We start from the raw sequence: 26332 nt of genomic DNA on the forward strand, positions 1-26332 counted from the left end.
GAAAATAAAAATGACTGTAAATGATAAAAGACTGGAGCTGCCGTTATGTGGTGTACATGTCCATTTTCATTTTTTATTTGTTGCTTTTTTCCCCCTTTTGATTATAATTATTATGGAAGAATACTGTAGTATCACAAGTGAAATCATTATTCTTTGCTAGGCTTAGAACTTGCTTGTGATTGATAATGACAATGTATACCTTGTTTAAAAAATAAAAAAGGTTAACAAATCTGAAAAAATGACAAAAAAAACGAAAAACATCGAAAAGTGATCAGTCCGAGGCCAAGGTAAAGGACTCGTTTCTTTGTGTTTTTATTTTTTTAATAGCAACTTATCACTGTGTGATATTTTGTATATCATATTAAGCTGCATTCAAACAATTTCCTCTAACTACAAGGGATAAGAGACCTGCTTTTTATTGAGTTTGTTTTATTATATATATTTTTTGAACTGCATTTTAGCTTGTATCAAATGACAGATTTTCCTCCTTTGGTTTTGTTTACTTTGCGGGTCTCGTGTTGTATGTCATTAAAGACAAATGGAAAAAAAGCGATTTTGTACAGTGAATTTGAGAGCAATATTGTCATTCATTATTTCTTATCAACTGTCATTCTTTGCTGTATAACTACATGTTAATTATCAACCTAATGATCCAGGGTTTCCCTCATATGTTCCTTGTATAGAAACATAGTAGGGTTGTTCCACAAAATGAGTCCCTTTTGACATTTTAATTAGACATTTTGCGCCAAAATTGAATTTTTAAAGCCTGTTATTAAATGAAGTGCCCTTGTGATATATACACATGAAAATGCAAAAACAATGTGTGAATAAACTCTTGCTAAAATGCCAAAATTCAACATTTTGACATGTCCCTCTGTGCACCATCTGAGACTTCTATAGGATTTAAACCCACTTAACCCCAACATTTCTCCCAAGGTTTCACCATTGTAAAGCCCTAGTTATTTTGTTGCTTTGACAAAGTCATTTCTAAAGATTATCGTTTATTTGTGATTCATTTTTAGATTTAAAAAAACAACAACAACCTGGCCCTCATTTTAAATTCAACCATGTTATGTGAACTGAACTCACATTTTAATATCGTGAAACTTCCTTAAAATAAAGTTTTTCAAAAGAAATATTGAACATCAAATCATAGTGTAAAATCTTGACCTGGTTGTACTCTTTTTGGCTGTTTTCTGGTGTTTTGTTGTTGTATAAAACTGAGCAAGTTGAGCATAATATGTCAACCCCGTTGCCAATAGATCGACAGGCTAAAATGTTTTAACATTCCTCCTGTCACAAGGGGATTTAGAACTGATATAAGATGAAATGGTCAACCCTGTCACTTGCAAGTCATTTATTTAAAAATGTAACATGTCTTGAGATGGGAAAACATGTTTTTATTAAGTTTGTCCTGTCCTCTTTACGACAGAATGTAAACATTTGGTGAACATTTGTAAACATCAAATGTTACACTCCCCAAAAGGGACTCATTTCGTGGAACAACCCAATCAATACACTCTTCTCTCCCTCACCTGCCTTCTGTCCAGAACCGGAATGAACTAGACCGTTTTTACAGGTCTCTGGGACAACATACAACAGGACCCACAGCAAGCAAGTGACCAAAGGATTGTTCATGAAAAAGTCACATTAACATGACAGTCGTGACACCCACCTGCTACCCATGCTCTGGAGAATACAACTCAGAAATATCAAGCTTGCGTCACCCCTTCCTGAAGACTAGCAAGGTCCGTTGTATTACTTATGTGATGAAGATCAAAACTGACCTTGGATCAGTCTTATGATGAAGATGTCAGAGACTCTGAGGGATGCATGTCCCTTTAGTGGGACACAACTCTAGAACAACCGCTGATAAGAATGTGCTTTTTTACAGTAGGTTTATTGTGGTCACTTCTCAATCTATTAGCCATAGATTATGCTAATTAGAATATATCTAAATAATAGTTTTTCATAATAAGCTATTAGACGTTGAGCAAACATTCAACAAAGAGTACCTACCAAAAGTAATAACGCTAGTTAGTTACATACCAAAATCGATGTTTACAGTTCTGTTTTTACTCCCATTTTTTACAGCTCCGTTCTACTTCACTGAGTAGAACGGTAGATGCACTGAAGGTGCGGTCCTATATTAGAATCAGAGAGAGACCTGTATATGTCGTTGGCACTGCCAAGGGGGAGAGGAGAGAGAAACAAAAATGCAAAGCCACGGAGAAAAGAGTGATAGTGTTTCAAAAGAAAGAGAGACATATGTGTGAGCAGTTCCCCCTCAGGCTAGAGTAAGACGAGGCCAGCTGTCAGAGAAGGAGTTAACAAGAAGAATTAACTCAACGTTTAAACACAGAGGAAGAAAAAAGAGAGAAGGGGGCGGGGTTGCTAGCTTGGGAGGAGACCAGGGAGTGGGAGGGACTGACATGGGCTTATGCGGAGCTCACCCCTCCCCTCCCATTGGCAGAGAGCAGTGTCAGTCATATCACTTCCTCCTTGGTTGTGGCAAGTTCAGAAAGGACAGGGGAGGGGGAGAGGGAGGTATCCTCACGTAGTTGTCTCGGTCTTGCTTTTCTACAGAAAATAGTTAACTCGGCTGAAACTGAAACAGCGCAAAAGAAAAGCCCCACCAGGCTGTCTTTCTCCTTCGTTCTCTCAGTTTCCTGCTCAAGGAAGCTATTTTTGTACAGGTTGGCGTGTAGGACAACAAACTTTTGGTTGTTGTTTTTTCTCCTTCCTCAGTGTTTCCATTGAAAAATTTGGACTTTCTCATCTGCAGAGCAACTTCTTCACCGGAGGAGGGGTGGAGGAGAGGTAGGAGGGGAGAAGTTTTTCTAAGTCTGTCGCTCACTCTTGCCTTGCCGGGACAATGAAAGAACAAGTGTGAGTGCAGGTCACAAAAATCAAGAGGGAGAGAAAAAGGAAGGAGCAGTGCTTCCTGTATAGGGATCTCCTCTTGACTCCTCTAGGAGAAGGGGTGGACACAGGACAGAGACTCTGTAGCAGTGTGTTTGTGTGTGGATCAGCGTGTCCACATCCTCACGGTCCTGCTCTCTGAGGGAGGGTGTGTGTGTGTGTGTGTGTGTGTGTGTGTGTGTGTGTGTGTGTGTGTGTGTGTGTGTGTGTGTGTGTGTGTGTGTGTGGTGAGGGATGGCCAATGCCAGCCCCTGCATGTCGTCGGGACCCCTGTCCCAGGTCTTCTTCCACTCAGGGGGCCCCTCACCCCCAGGCTCTGTGGTGATGCAGCAGGGGACCCCCATGGCTGTGCCTCCCACCTCTACTCAGGGTGGCTTCCCCCCTGTGGACCTGGGGGCCGGGCAGGGCCCTGGGGGGGTTGCCATGTCCCACGTGCCCCCCATCCCGGCAGGGGTCTCCTTCATCCTCCAGATCGGGCTGACCAGAGAGTCAGTGCTGCTGCCACAGACCGCTGACCTAGCCTACGTCAAACAGATCGCCTGCTCCATCGTAGACATCAAGGTGAGAGCACATGCTGTGTGTGTGTTTGTGTGTGCAGCCTGGCCTTAGAGCCATAGGAAACATACTTGACGTATGTCTGAGCATCTCCACGATGTATGATACCTACTAGTGGTCTAGTTACTTTAGACAGAAACAAAAGTAGGAAGGCTGATCAGGGAGGATGGGTGGGTTTAATCTGCGACCGTCTAGCAATCCAAAGGTTGCGTGTTTGAGACGTGTTGTGACACATTTTTAAGTACAGAATAATACGAATTGCCCTGAGACTACATTGGTGTGTGTGTGTGTGTGTGTGTGTGTGTGTGTGTGTGTGTGTGTGTGTGTGTGTGTGTGTGTGTGTGTGTGTGTGAGATGTACGTACAGAATAATATATTTGCCCTGAGACCACGTTTGTGTGTGTGAGAGAATGTGTTTGTATTTTTCGTGTTTACCTGTTTAGTAATCGCTGAAAAGCTCTAAGTGATATAACAGTAATAGTGAGACTGTATGCCACCCTTTGCTCTCCAACGGTCTCTCTCTCTCTCACACACACACACAAACACAGAGAAGAAGCAAGGCGGCCATTTTGCAGCAGCCAGCAGGAGAACATTATCCGCAAATCAGTGCCTTGAATAAGAGGCATAGATTTTTATCAGCCAATTAGACTCTGAGATGGTTAGATTACCAGATTTCCAAAGCCAGTCACTGGAGGTTGGCCAGTGGGAGCTTGAAAAATTAGCCATGAACGAATCTCCCTCAGCCTCCACCACTACTTTCCAATCTGTAATTGTTGTGCGGAACAAAACCAGCCCAACGCCAATTGTATGAGTCTCTGTCGACTGTAAATGTGATGCTAGGACTCTCCTTTTCTCCCTTCAGAATACTGTAGTGTCCACTCAAGTTTAAAGTTTTCATGTCACTTGCATCTGTACAGTGACATGCCTTTCTTCCCAGCTCTAAACCCAATAATGCAGTAATCAATATCAATGTTTTCTTTTTTTAGACGCCTGACAGCAAAGCCACTTCACAAGACTAAACAATACATGAATTATGCTATAACCGTGACAAACGGTGCCCACAAACTGTTAGGGCCTACATAAAGTGAATCCTTACCACCGCTACACCTGGAGAGCCTCGTCGGGCAGCGACACAGTTCATTCAGCCTCATTTGCTGCCTTTAAATAAAACGTATCTGATATGGCTGACTTGTTTAAACAAATGTGGTTTCTACTGAGTTGTACAAACTCAGTACAACTCAGCAGATAAGAGCGGATAAGAGGCAATCCGTAATTTGGATTAAGACATTAATGGGGCGGCAGGGTAGCCTAGTGGTTAGAGCGTTGGACTAGTAACCGAAAGGTTGCAAGTTCGAATCGCCGAGCTGACAAGGTACAAATCTGTCGTTCTGCCCCTGAACAGGCAGTTAACCCACTGTTCCTAGGCCGTCATTGAAAACAAGAATTTGTTCTTAACCGACTTGCCTAGTAAAATAAAGGTAAAATTTAAACGAGCGGGATACTGTAGGACGGACGTAGTCAATATAACTATTTGTTCTTAAAGTATTTTCTCTGTACACCAAGTCAGAACCATAGGATAAATAAAGGGGCATATAAGAAAGCTCTTACTATATTAGGTGATTACATTTCTCTAAAACAGCCTAGAGGCTACATGTGCACCACCAAGTCAGAACAGTAGGCTAAATTATGACAGGGAAAGGGACCAAATTAGGGTGAGGCATAGGGGCTACTAACACAACACTTAGTATTACTTTCTTAGCGACAGTATACATATCTCCCAGGCATATTACATAATTTATGCAGCAGAATACAATACATTTTTGGACTCGCCTTGTTTTGCTGTGCTCACTTGAACAGGAAGGTGACATGGCTGTCCTTCTTGTAGGCTCTAGAAAGAGGCCAGAAATTGGATTACCTTTAAAAATAATTTTCTGTATTTTACCAGTTTTATCCGAGTTCCCAGTTGAACTCACTAAAGTCTGAGATCTCCCAGTTCCGAGTTTCCAGTTGTTTTGAACGCGGCAGTCAGCATGCTGGATTGACAGCATTGCCAATGTTTTCAAACTTTTCTAGCCCATGCAGTTACTCCCTTTTTTGTGATATCCAATTGGTAGTTACGAGCTTGGCTCATTGCTACAACTCCCCTATGGACTTGGCAAAGGTCGAGGGCCAAGCCGCACTGCTTCTGGACACTGCTCGCTTAACCCGGTAGCCAGCCGCACCAATGTGTCAGTGGAAACACTGTCGAACTGACGACTGAGGTCAACTTGAAGGCGTCACAAGGAGTTGCGAGAGCACGATGAGACAAGGACATCCCAGCCGGCCTAACCCGGACGGCGCTGGACCAAAGCTTCCGTAGATATGTGATTTGACGTTATTTTATCTGTGGCCAATGACCTTGAGCCTTCTTGGATGGGAACATCTCATTTAATTCTATGGCAGCACCCAAGGGGCTTGAATTTTATAGCTCTACCTGTAGATTTTGCAGTGACGGGACACTGAGCCAACACGGCGCAAGTAGAGAACATTACCAACCCCTACACTACATATTTTCTGCTGGCTGCCCCACCACCACAGAAAGCACTGAGCTTGGCTGAAACACCTGCATTTTGGAGCTGCCTTACTCAAGAAAGCAAAAAAGAGACCATGTTTGTATGCGGCTTTAATAACTCAAGTATTTCTTTATTGGACATTGTTTGCAAACTGATATGTGACACGTATTAATGATTTTCCAGGCCTTTTATTCGCACCGCCTGATATGGAGGTCCTGGATGGCACGGAGTTTGGTCCCAGAGATGTATTGGTCTGTCCGCACAGGGTTTGAGGGCCCACAGCAAACTTTTTCAACCTCCTGAGGGGAAAGAGGCGCTGTTAAGCCTTCTTTATGACTGTACGCATACGTGTGTGTCAGGAGTACGAGTGTTTTGGCACGGCTCTTCAATCATTCCTTTGGGCTCTCCTCTCCAGTTCGTCCGTCTCAGTCAGAAATGTTGAGTCACCATGGCCAGGCTACTCTCTGTTTATTTAACAGCCAGTCAGCCTCCCTGTGTTCCATTTGAAACGTTTTTCCATTAACTTCAGAGCCTACAGTATGTAAGAGCACAACTCTCTTTCCCTGCCCCCAGCCCCTGCTCCGAGTGGAATAGGAACAAATAAGACCTTAACACTAAGGCTGTGTCTATCTGTCAGTTCAACCCTGAAACAGCAGAACACTTGATGGTTTATTCAGTGATTTGTGGAAAGGCATCATTGCATTCCCTCTTCCTACGCTCATCTTCTCTCCTTCCTTCATTCCCTTTCTCTTCTTCTCAACGCTGTTATTCGCTCTCCCCGCTATCCTCACCTCTCCCCGCTATCCTCACCTCTCCCCGCTATCCTCACCTCTCCCCGCTATCCTCACCTCTCCCCGCTATCCTCACCTCTCATCCTCCCCCCTCCCACTCATCCTCACCTCTCTCCCCTATCCTTCCCTCTCTTCTTCTCACATCAGTTCTTCCCTCTTCTCCTCCTCTCCTTTCCTCTCCACTCCTCCTCCCTATCCCCTTGTCTATCTCCTTTATCCATCCCTCTCCCTGCTGCCCATTGTCTGAGGGATAAAGAGGAGGAAATGAGGCATGTTTCCTTTTGGAGTCCACTCTGTCGGGGGCGATCCACATCCTCCTCTTCCACCTCCATCCCCTCCTCTCGTCCTCCACATTTTCCCCCAAGGCACTCCCCCTCTCTCTGGGGTTGGTGGGAGAAGAGGTATGGTAGGAGAATTTGGTGCTAACTGTTGGATAGAGCTCTCTCATTGTTTCAGGACAATTGTGGTCTATAGAGCCTCCACTCCCTGTGTGTTGCTGAGGTTCATAGGGTAACTCTGACTCATAGAGATGACCCCGCTTCCCATTGGTCAGTTGCTAATATGGGGTTCCCCTATTTTGGTTGGCCTTACTGTAAAGCCACACGGGACTATCTACAGTATATATATATGTGTGTGTGTGTGTCAGGGATGTATGCTAGAAAGTTTAATGTTGTAAACAAGCACCAGTTGAGAAGTGGGAATTTGGGTGAATCCTCAAGCTCGTCTCCTCATAGATAACTGCCGGTCTCACGGTAATTGACCGTTCACATTAACACATTTAGCATCTCCTGGCTTCCACGCATAGCCTATAAGCCACTGATGCAGACCAATGGATCAACTACATTTTAAAAAGTCTAATAAATCCATGTAATATAGCCTACACCGTCACAATAAATCCATGTAATATAGCCTACACCGTCACAATAAATCCATGTAATATAGCCTACACCGTCACAATAAATCCATGTAATATAGCCTACACCGCCACAATAAATCCATGTAATATAGCCTACACCGTCACAATAAATCCATGTAATATAGCCTACACCGTCACAATAAATCCATGTAATATAGCCTACACCGCCACAATAAATCCATGTAATATAGCCTACACCGTCACAATAAATCCATGTAATATAGCCTACACCGTCACAATAAATCCATGTAATATAGCCTACACCGGCACAATAAATCCATGTAATATAGCCTACACCGCCACAATAAATCCATGTAATATAGCCTACACCGCCACAATAAATCCATGTAATATAGCCTACACCGCCACAATAAATCCATGTAATATAGCCTACACCGTCACAATAAATCCATGTAATATAGCCTACACCGCCACAATAAATCCATGTAATATAGCCTACACCGTCACAATAAATCCATGTAATATAGCCTACACCGTCACAATAAATCCATGTAATATAGCCTACACCGTCACAATAAATCCATGTAATATAGCCTACACCGTCACAATAAATCCATGTAATATAGCCTACACCGCCACATTAAATCCATGTAATATAGCCTACACCGTCACAATAAATCCATGTAATATAGCCTACACCGCCACAATAAATCCATGTAATATAGCCTACACCGCCACAATAAATCCATGTAATATAGCCTACACCGTCACAATAAATTCATGTAATATAGCCTACACCGTCACAATAAATTCATGTAATATAGCCTACACCGTCACAATAAATCCATGTAATATAGCCTACACCGTCACAATAAATCCATGTAATATAGCCTACACCGCCACAATAAATCCATGTAATACAGCCTACACCGTCACAATAAATCCATGTAATACAGCCTACACCGTCACAATAAATCCATGTAATACAGCCTACACCGTCACAATAAATCCATGTAATACAGCCTACACCGTCACAATAAATCCATGTAATATAGCCTACACCGTCACAATAAATCCATGTAATATAGCCTACACCGTCACAATAAATCCATGTAATATAGCCTACACCGTCACAATAAATCCATGTAATATAGCCTACACCGCCACAATAAATCCATGTAATATAGCCTACACCGCCACAATAAATCCATGTAATACAGCCTACACCGTCACAATAAATCCATGTAATATAGCCTACACCGTCACAATAAATCCATGTAATATAGCTTACACCGTCACAATAAATCCATGTAATATAGCCTACACCGTCACAATAAATCCATGTAATATAGCCTACACCGCCACAATAAATCCATGTAATACAGCCTACACCGCCACAATAAATCCATGTAATATAGCCTACACCGCCACAATAAATCCATGTAATACAGCCTACACCGCCACAATAAATCCATGTAATACAGCCTACACCGTCACAATAAATCCATGTAATATAGCCTACACTGTCACAATAAATCCATGTAATATAGCCTACACCGTCACAATAAATCCATGATTTATTTTAGACAGGTCTAATGAAACATGATATAAAGGAAATGTAGTCTATTTCAGAAGAACAGGATAGCGTCCTCAGAGTTGTCCTTATGTTAGGCCCTGATCTGGCTATGCCATATGGCTGTGGGCTACACTAGTTCATTCAGCAGACAAGATTAGCTTAGAATCCCGTGGCATTGTTTTTACATTATTTCGTAGTGTGAAGAATAGAATTGAACATGGCTGAGTAAAATGGAAAGGATATTTTCTCTAAATGATTTGAGGGAGTGCGCACATGCAGCTATTCTGTGTTGAGCGGTTAACAAAGAAACAGGTCCTCTTATATGCTTCATTTAGAGTTATTAATGTGACTTGTTGTTCTACAAAAGTTGGGTTATATGTTTAGGGTTATTATACATTCTAAGTCTGCGTGATGCGACTCCAATGATGATTTGAAAATAGTTGCATAAAAGGCATGAGCTCTGCTTTGTTTTTTTTTTGCGCAGGCTCCACACACTTCATCAGTCTCTCATTCACAATTTGACAAGCACCTGATAATACCTCGAATTTTCCGGCGACATCCCCATTGTGTGGACGTAGAGCCCCCTAAAAAGAAAATCCTTGCCTTTTGTGGCCAGTGGCCGTTTTGCCCTTGGGCTGAATATAATAAACGTAATTCCCTTCTCCCGGCTGCATTCCCACAAAGCACTTTTCATTTACATGGCTCTCTCAGATAGCTCAATTATTATTAGCCAATGCCTGTCACGTGACCAGGTCTTTGTCACAGGCGACATGTGAAGACGGACACATCGGGGACGCAACTCTACGCGTCCTTGTCCAATTCCGAGGTGCATATTGAAGATATTGGAAGAACTGTCTACATTTACTATTCGTCAGCCAACAAGATGAGTAAGGCCTAACGAACAGCAAAAGCACTAGCCTATGTCAATCTACCCCATAGTGCAAAAGTTGCCCTAGTCTGTGTGAGAAATAAATATGTCAAGCGTAGTCTGGAACAGTTGTGGGATGCGATAGATCCCAAATTTAATCCAAACACTCGGCATCAAAAAAACCTTGTTAAGCAATGAGGCTGACGCAACCGATCAAAACTTTTAGCTTAAAATGTTTGAAAAATATACAAATTGACCCCTTTTTTTCTCCCCAATTTCGTGGTATCCAATTGGTAGTGGTTACAGTCTTGTCTCATCGCTGCAACTCCCGTACGGACTCGGGAGAGGTGAAGGTCGAGAGCCACGCGTCCTCCATAACACAACCCAACCTAGCCGCACTGCTTCTTGACACAGCGCCCATCCAACCCAGAAGCCAGCCGCACCACAGCTAGCACTGTGCCTTAGACCACTGCGTCACCCGGGAGGCCTAGCTTAAAATGTTGATAACTATTAGGCTATTATCATGCAACTGTCTCGAAACGGGGGCAGGGGGGAAAATGACATGTAGTCTATACACTTACCGAATGGAGGATGCTTTTCCCGTCGTTCAGTGTCATGCCAACCAGGTAGGCGATACTCCTGTTGTAAATATAAGCAATGTGCTTAATATCAGGAAAGTTGAGAAATGACCATCAGCAGCATCAGAGCTCGGAGAAGCCTCATAACCGGGACTAAACAGTCACGTGGAATTTGACTGCCGTCATGACCCGTGACCGCCGTTGTGGCGGTAACTCGGTCAAAGTAACAGCCCTACTCAAAAACCCATTCGGCCTACTACGGCACCATGTGACTGTGAGCTTTATTTTGTCCCTCGTTTTGTCTGTCTTTCATCAGCCAGTCAAGTCTCACTGCCAGGATGTGTGTCTATTTAACGGGTCCTTAACTCTCAGACCAATAACCTGTTTACTAATTGTCCTTGTCATGTGAGACTGGGGACGGCCGACCTGTCGAGGCTTGACTGTGTCAGTGGAGTGTTATCGCCATAGGTTCATCATGTCAGATGATTGTAATACCTGCTGCCTGTTTGAACTTCCCACAGACCCATGGTTGGTATAGTTATTCACTAAGAAAACACCCTTCATTGTCTTCCTGTATTTCCGTTGGGCAAAAGGGGTAGAGAGAAAAATGGTTTCACATGCTCTATCAGGATCACAGATTGCTACTGTTAACTCAACCTTGTTTCCTTGCTACTTAGGTTTCAAAATGTGTGTCTGAATGTGTGTCTGATCCTCAGTCTAGCGTGCAGCAAGTGGCTACCCTCGCTACTCCCTTATGGGCCCTCTATAAAGTGGTATCTGTAGTGAATGAGTCTCACGGCGTGTTGTTGACCAGATTACCTCACATAGAGAGGAATGGAGAGAAGAAGAGGGAGTGAAAAAGATTTGCACAAGGGCAAAAGAGGGAGAAAGACCGAGACCAATAAAGGCTGCAATTGAAATGGGGAACTGTAAACAGGAAGAGGTGTAGCGAATTGGACAGGTGGGCCATCTCTACACACACACACACACACACACACACACACACACACACACACACACACACACACACACACACACACACACACACACACACACACACACACACACACACACACACACACACACACACACACACACACACACACACACACACACACAGCTGCGACTGAGAGTTCCTGGCCTGGCCATTGTTTCCACCTCCATTCTGGAATGGGCCTGGGAACGTGATCACATGCACACACAATCTCCTGTTTACCTCTGTCACCCGTTTACTTACATACACACGCACACACACACCCAGTGGTGGAAAAAGTACCCAATTGTCATACCTTTATAGAAAATGACTCCAGTAAAAGTGAAAGTCACCAGTAAAATACTACTTAATTCTAAAAGTATTTGGTTTTAAATTCTACTTAGGTATCAAAAGTAAATGGAATTGCTGAAATATAGAGTGCATTCGTAAAGTATTCAGATCCCTTTTTCCACATTTTATTTTGTTACTTTACAGCCTTATTCTAAAATGTATAAAATATAGCGTTTTCCTCATAAATCTACACACAATACCCCCCAATGACAAAGTAAAACAGGTTTTTAGACATTTTTGCCCATTTATAAAAATAAAACAGATACCTTATTTACATAAGTACCCTTTGCTCTGAGACTTGAAAATGAGCTCGGATGTGTTCTGCTTCCATTGATCCTCATTGAGATGTTTTATAACTTGGAGTCCACCTGTGGTAAATTCAATTGATTGGACATGATTTGGAAAGGCACACACCGGTCTATATAAGGTCCCACAGTTGACAGTGCATGTCAGTGTAAAAACAATGACATACGGTCGAAGGAATTGTCCATAGAGCTCTGAGACAGGATTGTGTCGAGGAACAGATCTGGGGAAGGGTACCAAAACATTTCTGAAGCATTGAAGGTCCCCAAGAACACAATGACCTCCATCATTCTTAAATGGAAGAAGTGTGGAACCACCAATTCTCTTAGAGCTGGCCGCCCGACCAAACTGAGCAATCGGGGGAGAACGGCCTTGGTCAGTGAAGTGAACAAGAACCCATGGTCACTCTGACAGGTCTCCAGTTCCACTATGGAGATGGGGGAACCTTCCAGAAGTACAACCAGTTTGGAGCTTGGAGTTTGTCAAAAGGCACCTAAAGGACTCTCAGACCATGAGAAACAAGATTCTCTGGTCTGAAGAAACCAAAATTGAACTCTTTGGCCTGAATTTCAAGCTCAGTAAAGCCTCAAACATAAATTGTCTGCAACAGTGAAATGGGCTACATCTATGTGAATTAATGAGGCGGAACACACCTCAATTCAAACTGTAATTTGAAACTGACAAGTTGAAACACAGCCTATAGATGATTAGCAGGCAACACGCGATGCCCTCCAACCAAGACACGTTAACTGTCCTGTTGTGTAACAATCGCATTTTGTACCAGTGAGTGAAGTCTGACATCACGCGCATCTCAAAACCTCATGCTGGGGCGACCGTTATGAGATATTTGGAACTCACCAGTGAAGAGGGTACATTTTTTATTTTTTACTTAAGTACTTTTTAAACAACTGCACACACACCACACTGTATACGGGCAGGGGTGTCACACGTACGCTCACGCACGAAAGCGGTAAAGAATACTCACGCACCCACACACACTGTAACGATGACGTTGATAAGGGTCCAGCCTGATGGACGGCGTTGCATTGTCGGGCTGAAAACAATCGTCTAGCATTCAATGCTCGTGTGTTATTGTACGTGGCGACTTCGGGCCTAACCCCAGGTCTGTCTGTCAAACCGATCCAGCCTTCTGAATGATAGGTCTGAGTATATGACATGTTCACTGGCTGACATGATCTAGTTTGATACATTAGGTCTTGTTCTAACCCATTTTGGTTGAATGTGTGTGTGTTTTCGGAGCCCTATATTGGTTACTAATACCTACACTGCTTATCAGACCAAAGCCTTTTGTCAGTGAATTCGCTAAACCCAGGCAGGTGCGCAGCAGAGTGAGTCAAGAGAGCATTAGCATGGTAGCACAATGGTCTGAGCCGCCACACCTTTACCACACCATAGCTTTACTAAGGCACACACACACACAACCAGCAGACTTCTGGAGGAAATGGTGTCCCATATCAAAAACATTGGCCGCCGCTAATGATCCGCGCAGTGCTCCCTCACCAAAACCCCGTACCCGTCCATCATTCTCTTTCCCCACTCGTTAATTTGCATCATAGCGGAGCAGCTTTGCATGGACGTACTGTGTTTCCTGGCGGGCATTAGCAGGCAGCGTACTCCTCCAGTTGACTATTCAAAACACTACTAATGGCAGAGATGGGATGAGAAAGAGCGAGAGATAAAGGTGTATTGACAGAGATTGAGAGAGCTTTAGGAAGAGGGCAAGAGAGCGAAAAGGAAATTGACAGAGATTGAGAGAGAGAGAGAAAATGACATTGACAGAGATTTAGAAAGAGGGAGAGGAGAGAGATTGGAAGCAAGGTCATACACTGCTAGAATCAATGGGAATTCTGTGGTTTTGTTTCCAATTTGAAGCCACGGTTTCATAGAGTTTAGCAATGCAGTTAATTTCAACACGATGAAAGTGGACTTGATCACTTCGGAATTGTTGATGCCTATCACTCAGTCTCGTTAGTTACAACCTTTTTCAGTGTTTTTCTACAGAAAGCGTTAAGGCTGTAGAGTAGATCCATACTTACTGTTACTGTAGAGCCCCTGCATTCCATATCACGCCAAGACCTTATGATACTAATCCAATGATTTAGCTCTGCTCGAAACCAGTTTTGTACCGTAATCCAATTTTAAGCAGCAGCAGAAGTATTTGGTGGCATGTTACTGTGCCAAAATCCTCCCAGCTGGTCCAGCAGGCAGGCAGGCAGGCATCAAAATTCCTCTCTTTTCAGGGCAACAGAGGGAACACACAGGGCTCTTTGAGAGCTCTGTAGAGCAAGGTTAGCAGGACAAGTACCCTTCTATCTCAACAACACGACTTACATAAAAGCCGCAAGGAAGCCCTCTACCAATTGGTATACATTGGAACCTGTGGAAGAGGCTCCTAAAGATCGCTCCACCGTTTCCTGGTGGCTAAAATTCCAATAGTTCGCCTAATTTCAGTTTGTGACAAAGCAAGTAAGTCGGGCTATAGCGTAGAGCGAGAGTCATTGCACCATCTAAACCGCTGTGAAATATCTTTTTCACAACCAAAAGTATTGTATTTTCAGCTGTTTGAAGCCGGTATACAAAACTGAAGATGCAAAAAACGTAGTGTTCTGAACCTGAAGCCAAGAAATAGCACACAGAACAGATCTACCGCTTCTTAGGTCATTCTGATTGAAAGCAAGTCAATCTATAACTCGCATTTCAATGTGAATTTGGTCAGGTCGCCCAGAAAGTGACATATTGCAACTTTAACTTACATTGTGTCTTTTGGAGAGGCTGCCTGGTTGATGTTGTTTGGTGCGTTCCAGGAAAAGCAGTGTTTGCTCTGGAGGGTCTGAGGGTCTTTTTATTACATTTTTTAATAAGGTCATAGATGGCAGCAGTGGTTACCAGGGACAGCTGCAGACTCCCCGTGGTTTGTGGGTCATGCTAAACTTGCGTGTCTGTGCTGGTCCGGGATGTGTGGTGGAGGCCTGTGTACACACACTCACACTCTGTCTGTGTCTGTGTCTCTCTGTCTCTGTCTGTGTCTCTCTGTCTGTGTCTCTCTGTCTGTGTCTCTCTGTCTGTGTCTCTCTCTGTGAACCTAGGGTAACCTGAGGTCAGAGAGGCATGTAGTAAATACTCAACCACTGAAGCTGGCACTGCAGTGACTTTCATAGGAAGGAAGGGAGCGACACAGACGTCAGCAGGGATGGGTGGAGGATGAGGTAGAAGAAACGGGGCCGACGAAAAGGGAAGATTACGAAACTGTAGATTACATGAAAGAAATATATATAGGCGTGTCATGTGGGTCTTCAACGCGCTTGGCCTCGTGCTCTGGGTTCACTGTGAAAAACCTGTTGAACCGTGGCTAATTACTTACAGTATGTGGGCTAACAAACGTGATTCATCCCAACTAGAGGTTTCATTCTTCTATAGGATCTCTGACATGCTACTTTGATTTTGTTGTTTTGTGTTTTTAGTAAGAATCACAGGAAGTACAGGACACCTCACACATCAATTCTACAGAAGTCAGTACGTAGTTTCATGCCCACATTATATTCCCAAAATGTAGCAATACCAAAATGGCCACCGTATGACAAGAAGGGTGTTAGTGTAGGAGTTAGGGTTGGTGTTTTGGTAATGGTCCGTGTTAGGTTAGCCCGACGACAATGGGTCAGTATGAGGGCTGGTTGGGTGGGATCGCACTGGTCCTCCTGGGGCTGTTTTGGGCCTGAGGGGGAGAGAGGACTGCCAGGCTGGCTGGGAAAAGGGATGGGGGTGGGCAGGAGAGGAGAGGATCTAGGCTACGGGCGCTACCTCAGTAGGTGAACAAATTACATTAGGGCTGAGGAGAGGACTCGGTGGAAAGACCGAGTGTAGAGAGAGAAAGAGATGGAGTCAGACTTAAATGTTTTGTTTCTAGTGTTGTGCTAGGAGCATCACTAGAAGGGATCGCTGGGGTCCCTTGTAAAAATGTCCTTTTGTTTTTAAATAAAAAATGTTCAGCCAAACTCTTTATGGGGTGGAATTCATTGAGAGCCGGGTGCTCACAATAGTGACTGGAGCTGGGGCACTAGCCTGCATATCTCTCTCTCTCTCTCTCTTTCCCTCCTCTTTCTCTCTAAGCAGATCAGTGAAAACCCTTTCATCCTGACCTGAAAATGGGAATGAGGGATAAAAACCAGAATGGGTTATGGGAAGGAGGGGAGGAATAAGAGCATAGGGAGGAAAATGGAGGGAGGAGAGGGAGCCTACATAAAGGGAATGACTCACGGCCCAGTAATGTGTCCATTGTGGCTCTCAGCGTGGATGTGGGGGTTGATGTGTATGTGACCGACCATGCACTCCCAGCACGCATTGGGAATGTTTAGCAAACACATGTTGTGCAGATCTCCCTGGAGAGTCCCATCTATAACACCCGGCCTGCTGAGTGGAGGGGGATGGAGGGAGGAGGAGAAGAATCAGTGTTTTTAGGGAAAAGAAGAGGGGAGGAGGTAAACAACTAGCTCCGGCATCACTAATCACTCTCTCTGTCTCTCTACCTCCTCTACATTTTGTCCATGTTGATCCCTCTTTCTCCTCCTTATCCATCTCTTTTCCTGCTCTACAGATGTAGGATCATAATTGGATCACCCTGTTGTACAGCAGGAAATGGCACGTATTCAAGGTTTAAAAAAGGCTTCTAAAGTTTGTCATTTCCACTTAAACATTTGATTTGACCTAACTAAAAATGTATCGACCCCCGCAAAAAACATGTGAATAATTGTGTGGGATATAATTAATGGACATGTCCTGTTGCTGCAGGATTATTTTCCTGCTGTGAGAAACTGGTCAAATGAAGATCCTACTTCTGTATGTTTCGTACACCTGTTCCCTCTCCTATCCCTGACTCCTTTACTTTCTCTCTTTTTCTTTCAGGTCTTGCTCTCCATCCCCCTCCTTTTCATCTCCCTCCTTTTCTTGTGAATATAGAAAGCTGTGCTGTTTGTGTAGATAGGAACCTGGCCCTGATCCCCTGGGCCTCTATCGGCTTAACTGGCCAGCCAGGCAGAGGGAGAGTCAGGCCCACAAAAGCCCCGTTCGGTGCAGCCGAGCGCAGCTCCTTTATCCCCAGGTCTCCCCTCTCCAGTCTGGGAACGGCTCTCATGTTACCCACCCGCTCCCACAGAAAGAATAAGATGCTTTGTCTCCGAGCCCCCACCCGAGACCAGCCCCCTCCAACACATACAAGAACGAACACACCGATCCCACCAAACCAACTTAAATGAAGGCGCACACACACATGGAAATGAACACAGCCCTTGATTATTTCCCCCTGCAAGCATATGAGCTTATCCCTCTTTCCTACGCATAACCCTCCGGTTTCACAAGAGACGCCTCACAGGACTGGGCTGCTCGAAAAACAACCGGCAGGTGTTTCTGTGTACTATAATAGGTACAGTACCAGTCAAAAGTTTGGACACACCTACTCATTCAAGGGTTTTTTCTTCATTTTTAACTATTTTCTTCATTGTAGAATAATAGCGACAACGTCCGACAAAACTATGAAATAACACATATGGAATCATGTAGCAACCACCAAGAAAAGTGTTCAACAATTCAAAGCATATTAGCCACCCCTTTGCCTTGATGACAGCTTTGCACACTCTTTGCACGTGGTCGTTGTGTGTTGTGGTGTATTGGTCAAGTTCTTACTATAAGTTATGAATGTGTCCCGTAAGGATCAATTCATATATGTTATAAATCGGGGCACCAGTCCGTTATTGACAATGACTTTTGAACAAGGCTTGACCCACGACACATCAGAGTTACACACTAAGACCAATTTAGAACAATAGCCACAACTGATTTATCTGAAGGTATATCTGACGAGCCTAATGTCAGATTCAGAAATGTCTACCGTTTTCTAAAAAAGTTGTGTATCAGAGAAACACACACGATAACAGGTCAAACGCAAGCGTTTTAACACTGAAAAGTGTAAGGGTGAATGATGATAATTGCATTTGATACCGGATTTGTTTAATTCAGCAGGTTGTTTACCAGCAAATTGTTAGAGGTAGAGGATAATGTTCTCAATTTGCACGGAGCAACATTTACATACTCAAGACTACACCTAATAGGTCACGCGGGTGCGTACTGCGAAAGAGTGTGGTCTGTGAATTGTGAGCGGCGAGAGTGACTTCAAAAAGGGCAAGTCGGGGTTCAGCGATAATGTTAACGTTATGCTGTTATTTAACGTTAACCTAAAGCACTACACATTAGAGAGAAATGGCAATTAGCTGTGTAGGGGTCATTGGCCAGATGACAGTGCAGCAGCACTATCTGATCTTAACCCTTTAACCTAACTCCTAAACTTAACCCTATCATTAACCCTGAACTCAACCTAACCCCCTTGCATAGTTAGCGTTAGCCGCCTAGTTAGCGTTAGCCGCCTAGTTAGCGTTAGCCGCCTAGTTAGCGTTAGCCGCCTAGTTAGCGTTAGCCGCCTAGTTAGCGTTAGCCACAACAAATTGGAATTTGTAATATATCATACATTTTGCAAATTCTTAATATTTCATACGAATTGTAATTCGTAACATATAGTATGAAATGGGTGATGGACATCCCCAAATTAATACATATCATACGAATTGTAGTATTCTGGATTTACGTTTATTATGTTACATTTACCCCTGAGTCCAGGTTGGACATCTTGGTCCATCGTTGAATGAATAGGCCTGTTTTCTTAGGCTTGGTCAAGAGGAAGTATCTGGATTTGAACTTTATTGCCCTGTTGTATACGGGAGCAAAAATAATTCCAGCTTGGGCTCTTTGTTTAGAATATGTCATAGCCCTGGATCATGATAGCAGGCTGATTGGGACTATATGCTGGCCCTGATGGTCAAGCCTGGCACTTCAAAAGGGACTTCTTCTGGCCAGTAGGGTCAACCAGGGTTCCTGGACTGGAGCGAGTTGATAGGCTCCTGCACAAGGAGCTTGTGCTGATGTGAAGCGAGGGTCTGTTCCTACATGGAAAGGAGAGACAAATGTTAATGCTAACTGGTGCTGACCCCCGCTTCAGTCCCTCTGGCCTTATGGCCTAACCTAGGAGGGTCAATTTATAAAAAATAAACAAATGTAACCTTTATTTAACTAGGAAAGTCAGTTAAGAACAAATTCTTAGTTGAAGCTCGCATCCGCTACAAGACCATGGTGCTTGCCTACGGAGCTGTGAGGGGAACGGCACCTCAGTACCTCCAGGCTCTGATCAGGCCCTACACCCAAACAAGGGCACTGCGTTCATCCACCTCTGGCCTGCTCGCCTCCCTACCACTGAGGAAGTACAGTTCCCGCTCAGCCCAGTCAAAACTGTTCGCTGCTCTGGCCCCCCAATGGTGGAACAAACTCCCTCACGACGCCAGGACAGCGGAGTCAATCACCACCTTCCGGAGACACCTGAAACCCCACCTCTTTAAGGAATACCTAGGATAGGATAAGTAATCCCTCTCACCCCCCCTTTAAGATTTAGATGCACTATTGTAAAGTGACTGTTCCACTGGATGTCATAAGGTGAATGCACCAATTTGTAAGTCGCTCTGGATAAGAGTGTCTGCTAAATGACTTAAATGTAAATGTACAATGACGGTCTGGGCCAATTGTGCTCCGCCCTATGGGACTCCCAATCACAGCCGGATGTGATACAATCTGGGTTCGAACCAGCGACTGTACTGATGCCTCTAGCACTGAGATGCAGTGCCTTTGACCGCTTCGCCACTCGGGAGCCCAGACTTTACACGTGTCTGTATTAACATGGTAGTCCAGGGGTGTATTCACTAGGAACCAAGAGGAAGCAAACATACCGAAATGGGGAGGGACTAACGTGAACTTGTTCTTTAAGAAAAGCTTGTTTTCATTGCAAAAGTTTTCTATGAGTGTGCAATAATGAATACACCCCAGATCTGTTTTGGTCAGGATCAGTGTGTTTTTGTTTTCTGTGGGGGCTTGTGTGAATGAAGTCTGCGTTATTATAGCCTGTAGACCTGTTTATACACTACAAAACCAAATGTATGTGGACATCTGCATGTTGAACATCTCATTCCAAAATTATGGGCATTATTATGGAAGTCCCTTCTTTGCTGGTATAACACCCTCCACTCTTCTGGGAAGGCTTTCCATTAAATGTTGTAATATTGCTGAGGGAACTTACTTCCATTCAGCCATGAGCATTAGTGAGGTAGGGCACTGATGTTTGGCGATTAGGCCTGGCACGCACTCGGCGTTCCAATTCATCCCAAAGGTGTTTGATGGGGTTGAGGTCAGGGCTCTGTGCTGGTCAGTCAAGTTCTTCCACACCGATCTCGACAAACCATTTCTGTATGGATCTGTCTTTGTGCACGGGGGCATTGTCATGCTGAAACAGGAAAGGGCCTTCTCCAAACTGTTGCCACAAAGTTGGAAGCACAGAATCGTGTAGAATGTCATTATACGCTATAGCGTTACTATTGTTCTGGGATTGATTTGCACTTTTCGCACCAATGTCCGTTCATCTCTAGGAGACAGAACACATCTCCTTCCTGAGTGGTATTACGGCTGCGTGGTCCCATGGTTTTTATACTTGCGTACTATTGTTTGTACAGATAAACGTGGTACCTTCAGACATTTGGAAATTGCTCCCAATGATGAACCAGACTTGTGGAGGTCTACAATTTCTTTTCTGAGGTCTTGCCTGATTTCTTTAGATTTTCCTCATGATGTCAAGCAAAGAGGCACTGAGTTTGAAGGCAGGCCTTGAAATACATCCACAGGTACACCTCCAATTGACTCAAATGATGTCAATTAGCCTATCAGAAGCTTCAAAAGCCATGACATCATTTTCTGGAATTTTCCAAGCTGTTTAAAGGCACAGTCAATTTAGTGTATGTAAACTTCTGACCCACTGGAATTGTGCTATAATCTTTAATAATCTGTCTGTAAACAATTGTTTGAAAAATTACTTGTCATACACAAAGTAGATGTCCTAACCGACTTGCCAAAACTGTAGTTTGTTAACAAGAAATTTGTGGAGTGGTTGAAAAATGAGTTTTTATGACTCCAACCTAAGTGTATGTTAACTTCTGACTTCAACTGTATATAGTGTATATGGCTGTGTGTATTCTTGTTTACACTTTGCATGTTTGTTTATATATTTTTATACACTGTGTACAGTATGCTGTGTGTATTTTTATTTGTGTGTATGTCAAGCATGTTTGTGTATGCAATTCATATACAATGTGTGTATGTGGGCATCTTTTATATTCATGTGCATTGTGTGTCATCAGTGTCTCCACTCCTCTCCCTCTCCTGTCCTGCTGGTTTACAGAGTGTGTTCTGGTATGCTCCAGCCACGTCAGGAATGTAAACCTGTGCGTCTTTCCATGCCCTACTCTCCGTGACGAAGTTCAGACAGATCACTGCCTCATACCTCCTTCCACTGGCCAACCACGAGTCAAGGGAAAAATATTTGGGTTCACTGAAGCTGAACATCCATAAAGAGCATTCCTTTCTGTGTGAGTCAGGTTGTTGAGTATTTAGCTAACTAAGTGAATGGGGAAACTAAGAAGATTTCTTTTTAATACCACGAAATATAGCTGTCTTTCTCTCGTTCCTTCTTCTTGTCCTTAATTTTTTTTTTAAAGAAATGTATTTGTTCAAAACGTTCTTTTTTTTGAGTGAACTACTCGCCAAACTTCGTGCACTGCAGCTAGCTGTAGCTTATGCTTTCAGTACTATATTCACTTTCTGATCCTTTGATCGGCTGCAAGAGCTCTGATAGGTTGGAAGATTTAGTCCGGGAATCGTCATAGTTAATGTGTGCGTCTTCGGAAGGGTTTGAGAACCATGAGTCTCCATAGGTTTTGAATTTAAGTCAATGTACCCAGAGGAGGATGGAAAATAGCTTTCCTCTGGCAACACCGTGGTGCTACCCTAGGGGGTGCTGTTGAGACTACTGCAGATCATTGTTGTGGAACAGTGTTTTAGTCAGTGTTTTGGTGACCTGAATATATTCAGTATAGTTTTATCTAAAAATAAAATATTACTTTTTAAAAATGTTTTACTTTTTTTTTTTTTTTTTTTTTTTTTACTTCACTAAGTAGGATGTCCTCCCCTTCTCCGAGGGTTGCATTACACAGCACTATGCCCATAGCCATGTATAGGGCAAACGTTAAAATCACATACTTAGTTTTAATATTACTCTAACTTTTATAATAGGCTAGTCGTGAATCATTTGGTATCCTACACCTGTAGTCTATGTTGTTCAACTCCAGGGTTTCCCCCTCTAAACTTGGGCCAGCTGTGTGTGTTTGCAGCCAGTCAAGCATTTAGGAGGCCTGAGCTTGTCTCTTCCTCTGTGTGTCTGTGTGTGTGGCAAGGTTGATCGTGAGGATGCAGGGGAATAATGCTCTCAGGGCTGTGACACAAACAGGAAGACTCTTACTGCCCTTTCTTGGACACTCTCTTCCAGAGAGAACTCTGACTTCCTGGCTTCCAGTATTGGGCCTTTAAGTCTAGACTTTAGTTAGTGGGTTTGACTCTCTCTCTCTCTCTGTGTGTGTGTGTGTGTTTGTATCAACTTGGACGTCAGCAGTTCTGCAGTGTTGGCGACAAGCTGTTACCCTCACACTTTTACATCTGATTTAGGGCATTAACAATAGGTGATTTTCCTGCCACCACCCTCCTCTCTCTTTCATGTGTATTTCATTCTCTCCCTCTCGTTCTCTCCCCCTCTCTTTATACTCTGACGTCCCCGGCCTGTGCTGTCACTCTAACCCTGCAGGTGCTGATTCGGGGCAAAGGGAGGACAAGATTAGATGACATTCCTGCCGTCGGTTTCATCCCTCCGTCACAGTGACCTCACAGGGTTAAAAAATAGCCTGTGCCCAGCGAACATGTTTGTTCTGCCACGCTGCTAACAGCAACACAAAATGAGAGCAGAAATTCCAGCGATGAGCCACGCCGTTGTCAGGTGCCAATGTCTTTTACAGCCCGGTCGCCGCGGCAACGCCGCATTAAACACCTGTCCCTGTTCCGGCGGGCAGCGCGGTTCACTTTCAGGTGCTCTGTTAGTCCCCGTTCGAAACATGTCCCTGAACAGGGATGGTCTTTCCACTTACCACCCTCTGCCTGTAGATACTCACATGCCCAGTGATGGGGTTTGGCATTGCTGCTGTTTTCTTTACAGTGTTTTCAGCTGAAAAACGAGACATGGCTGTCTAAACAATGGCTGTTGTTTGAGGATGTTCTTCTTACCTTTTAGAAGAACAGGAGGACAAACCTGTTGCGAGAACCCTTCTGTTTCTGACTCTGTTTCGTAAAGCCGTGTCTGGTTGTTGTACTATGGAGCCTGTTCACAACGTAAAGCATGGAGTTACGTTATTGATAAAAAGTGACTTTTTGGGTCTTAGTTGCACAATATTTAGGAGGAGGATGAAAGGGGTAATCCTGTGTCCCTGCTCGTAGGTTATGTGTGAAAATGTCATCGCTTTGGCGATCTAATGGCTGTTCGGAATGGCTGGAAGTGTACACTGTACAGATTGGATGGGAACAATCCCACATTGTTCTGGTGGCCCATCTGAATTTCCGTCAGGGTTTTTTTTACATGATAATCTTTGAGTGTGCATCTGTGGCTGAGTTCTTATCTCCGGTGATGAGACACTTCCTCCTGTGTGATTTGCTGCTGTCTCCACTTCCCCACCGCGCTCAAACACTTCTGCTCTCTCTGTGAGCTCAAAGAACTCTGTCCTCCACGCTCTGCGAGGTCATAGATACAGTCGTCCCTCTCTCTCTCTCTCTGTGTGTCAGGTCATAGACCAGGTGTTCTCAAACTTCTTTCATCCACGATGCCATTTTGATATCTGAAAATTCTCGGGACCCCAACCATGTGAAACAAAATATGTAACTAAAACTCAACGTTAACTTTTTATTTCATTTGGGGCTATGGTAGTCAATTGAAAAACATTCGAACAGTATTTCTGATTGTCTTCTCAACTCGCCATCACATATGCTTTTAATGTGGGGCTATGACAGTCAATTGCAAATTTGTGTGACATAATGTCGCTTTATCTCACCACCACTAGTGAGAGTGCTTGACGCATGTCCCTTTGCCACTTCTCAAAGTCAGGGGGCGTGGTCAACTGTGCACACCTCATCTCTGCTGTCACATCCATCCTGGATCAAGATTTGGTTTCACGGTGCCGTCAAGACAACTGGGAACTCGGAATAATACGAGGTCAAATCATGACGCCAGTGATCTTTAGGTCAGAATGTCGGAGCTCTAAAAATAGGTAAGAGTTCCGGAGATGGAATTCCGAGTTGGATGTTCACTGAAGTCAAAAGTTTAAGATTTCCGAGTTCCCAGTTGTTTTGAATGCTGCACTAGTGAAGACGAGAGCACTGCTGAATCCAACTTCACACAGAAATGAGCTGGCGAATGGTACCATGAGTTTTAATGCTCTGAAGGAGACTCTCTGGTTGAATTTTATCTTTTAGATTTCTATCGTTTAGATTTAAGGTTAACCACATTTCAATGATTTACAAATATATAAAATATATTTTTATTTGTTGAACACTTTTTTTCTTTACAACATGATTCCATATGTGTTATTTCATAGTTTTGATGTCTCCACTGTTGTTCTACAATGTAGAAAATAGTAAAAATAAAGAAAAACCCTGGAATGAGTAGGTGTCTATGTACACTACTATGTACACTACCGTTCAAAAGTTTGAGATCACTTAGAATTGTCCTTGTTTTTTTGTTCATTAAAATAACATCAAATTGATCGTAAATACAGTGTAGACATTGTTAATACTGTAAATTACTATTGTAGCTGGAAATGGCTGATTTTTAAAGGAATATTTACATTGGCGTACAGAGGCCCATTATCAGCAACCATCACTCATGTGTTCCAATGGCACGTTGTGTTAGCTAATCCAAATGTATAATTTTAAAAGGCTAATTGATCATTAGAAAACCCTTTTGCAATTATGTTAGCACAGCTGAAAACTGTTATTCTCATTAAAGAAGCAATAAAAATTGCCTTCTTTAGACTAGTTGAGTATCTGGAGTATCGGCATTTGTGGGTTCGATTACAGGCTCAAAATGGCCTAAAACAAACTTTCTTCTAAAACTTGTCAGTCTGTTCTTGTTCTGAGAAATTAAGGCTATTCCATGCGAGAAATTGCCAAGAAACTGAAGACCTTGAACAACGCTGTGTGCTACTCCCTTCACAGAACAGAGCAAACTGGCCCTAACCAGAATAGGAAGAGGAGTGGGAGGCCCCGGTGTACAACTGAGCAAGAGGAACGGTACATTAGTGTCTAGTTTGAGAAACCGATGCCTCACAAGTCCTCAACTGGCAGCTTCATTAAATAGTACCCGCAAAACACCAGTGTCAACGTAAACAGTGAAGAGGCAACTCCGGGATGCTGGCCTTCTAGGAAAAGTTCCTCCGTCCAGTGTCTGTTCTTTTGGCCATCTTAATATTTTATTTTTATTGGCCAGTCCGAGATGGCTTTTTCATTGCATCGCTGCCTAGAAGGCCAGCATTCCGGAGTTGCCTCTTCACTGTCGACTTTGCACCTGTCAGGTGTATGTTATGTATGTAAGTATCAGACCTTATTTTATATCCCTCAAAAACACCTACAAAAACACCTTTCATTTCCCCATAGGGTCTCTGTCCAATGAACCATGCACGAACGTCTCTGTCCAATGAACCATGCCTTGCGAAAGTATTCGGCCCCCTTGACCTTTGCGACCTTTTGCCACATTTCAGGCTTCAAACATAAAGATATAAAACTGCATTTTTTTTGTGAAGAATCAACAACCAATCATGAAGTGGAACGACATTTATTGGGTATTTCAAACTTTTTTAACAAATCAAAAACTGAAACATTGGGCGTGCAAAATTATTCAGCCCCCTTAAGTTAATACTCTGTAGCGCCACCTTTTGCTGCGATTACAGCTGTAAGT

At 43.5% G+C, this 26332-nt stretch overlaps 1 protein-coding gene across 1 annotated transcript in view; it reads left to right on the top strand.

Annotated features, from left to right (window-relative positions):
- Window positions 1-2504: 2504 nt before the first annotated feature.
- LOC124004849 (serine/threonine-protein kinase D2-like) overlaps window positions 2505-26332 on the top strand; it is a 57729-nt gene continuing 33901 nt past the window's right edge. The window contains exon 1 of the mRNA XM_046313677.1: window positions 2505-3483. Coding sequence (XP_046169633.1) covers window positions 3157-3483 — 327 coding nt within the window. The 5' untranslated portion in view covers window positions 2505-3156. The remainder of the gene's footprint in view (window positions 3484-26332) is intronic.

This window comes from Oncorhynchus gorbuscha, linkage group LG19 (assembly GCF_021184085.1).
Source record: "Oncorhynchus gorbuscha isolate QuinsamMale2020 ecotype Even-year linkage group LG19, OgorEven_v1.0, whole genome shotgun sequence".
Taxonomy (NCBI): Eukaryota; Metazoa; Chordata; class Actinopteri; order Salmoniformes; family Salmonidae; genus Oncorhynchus; species Oncorhynchus gorbuscha.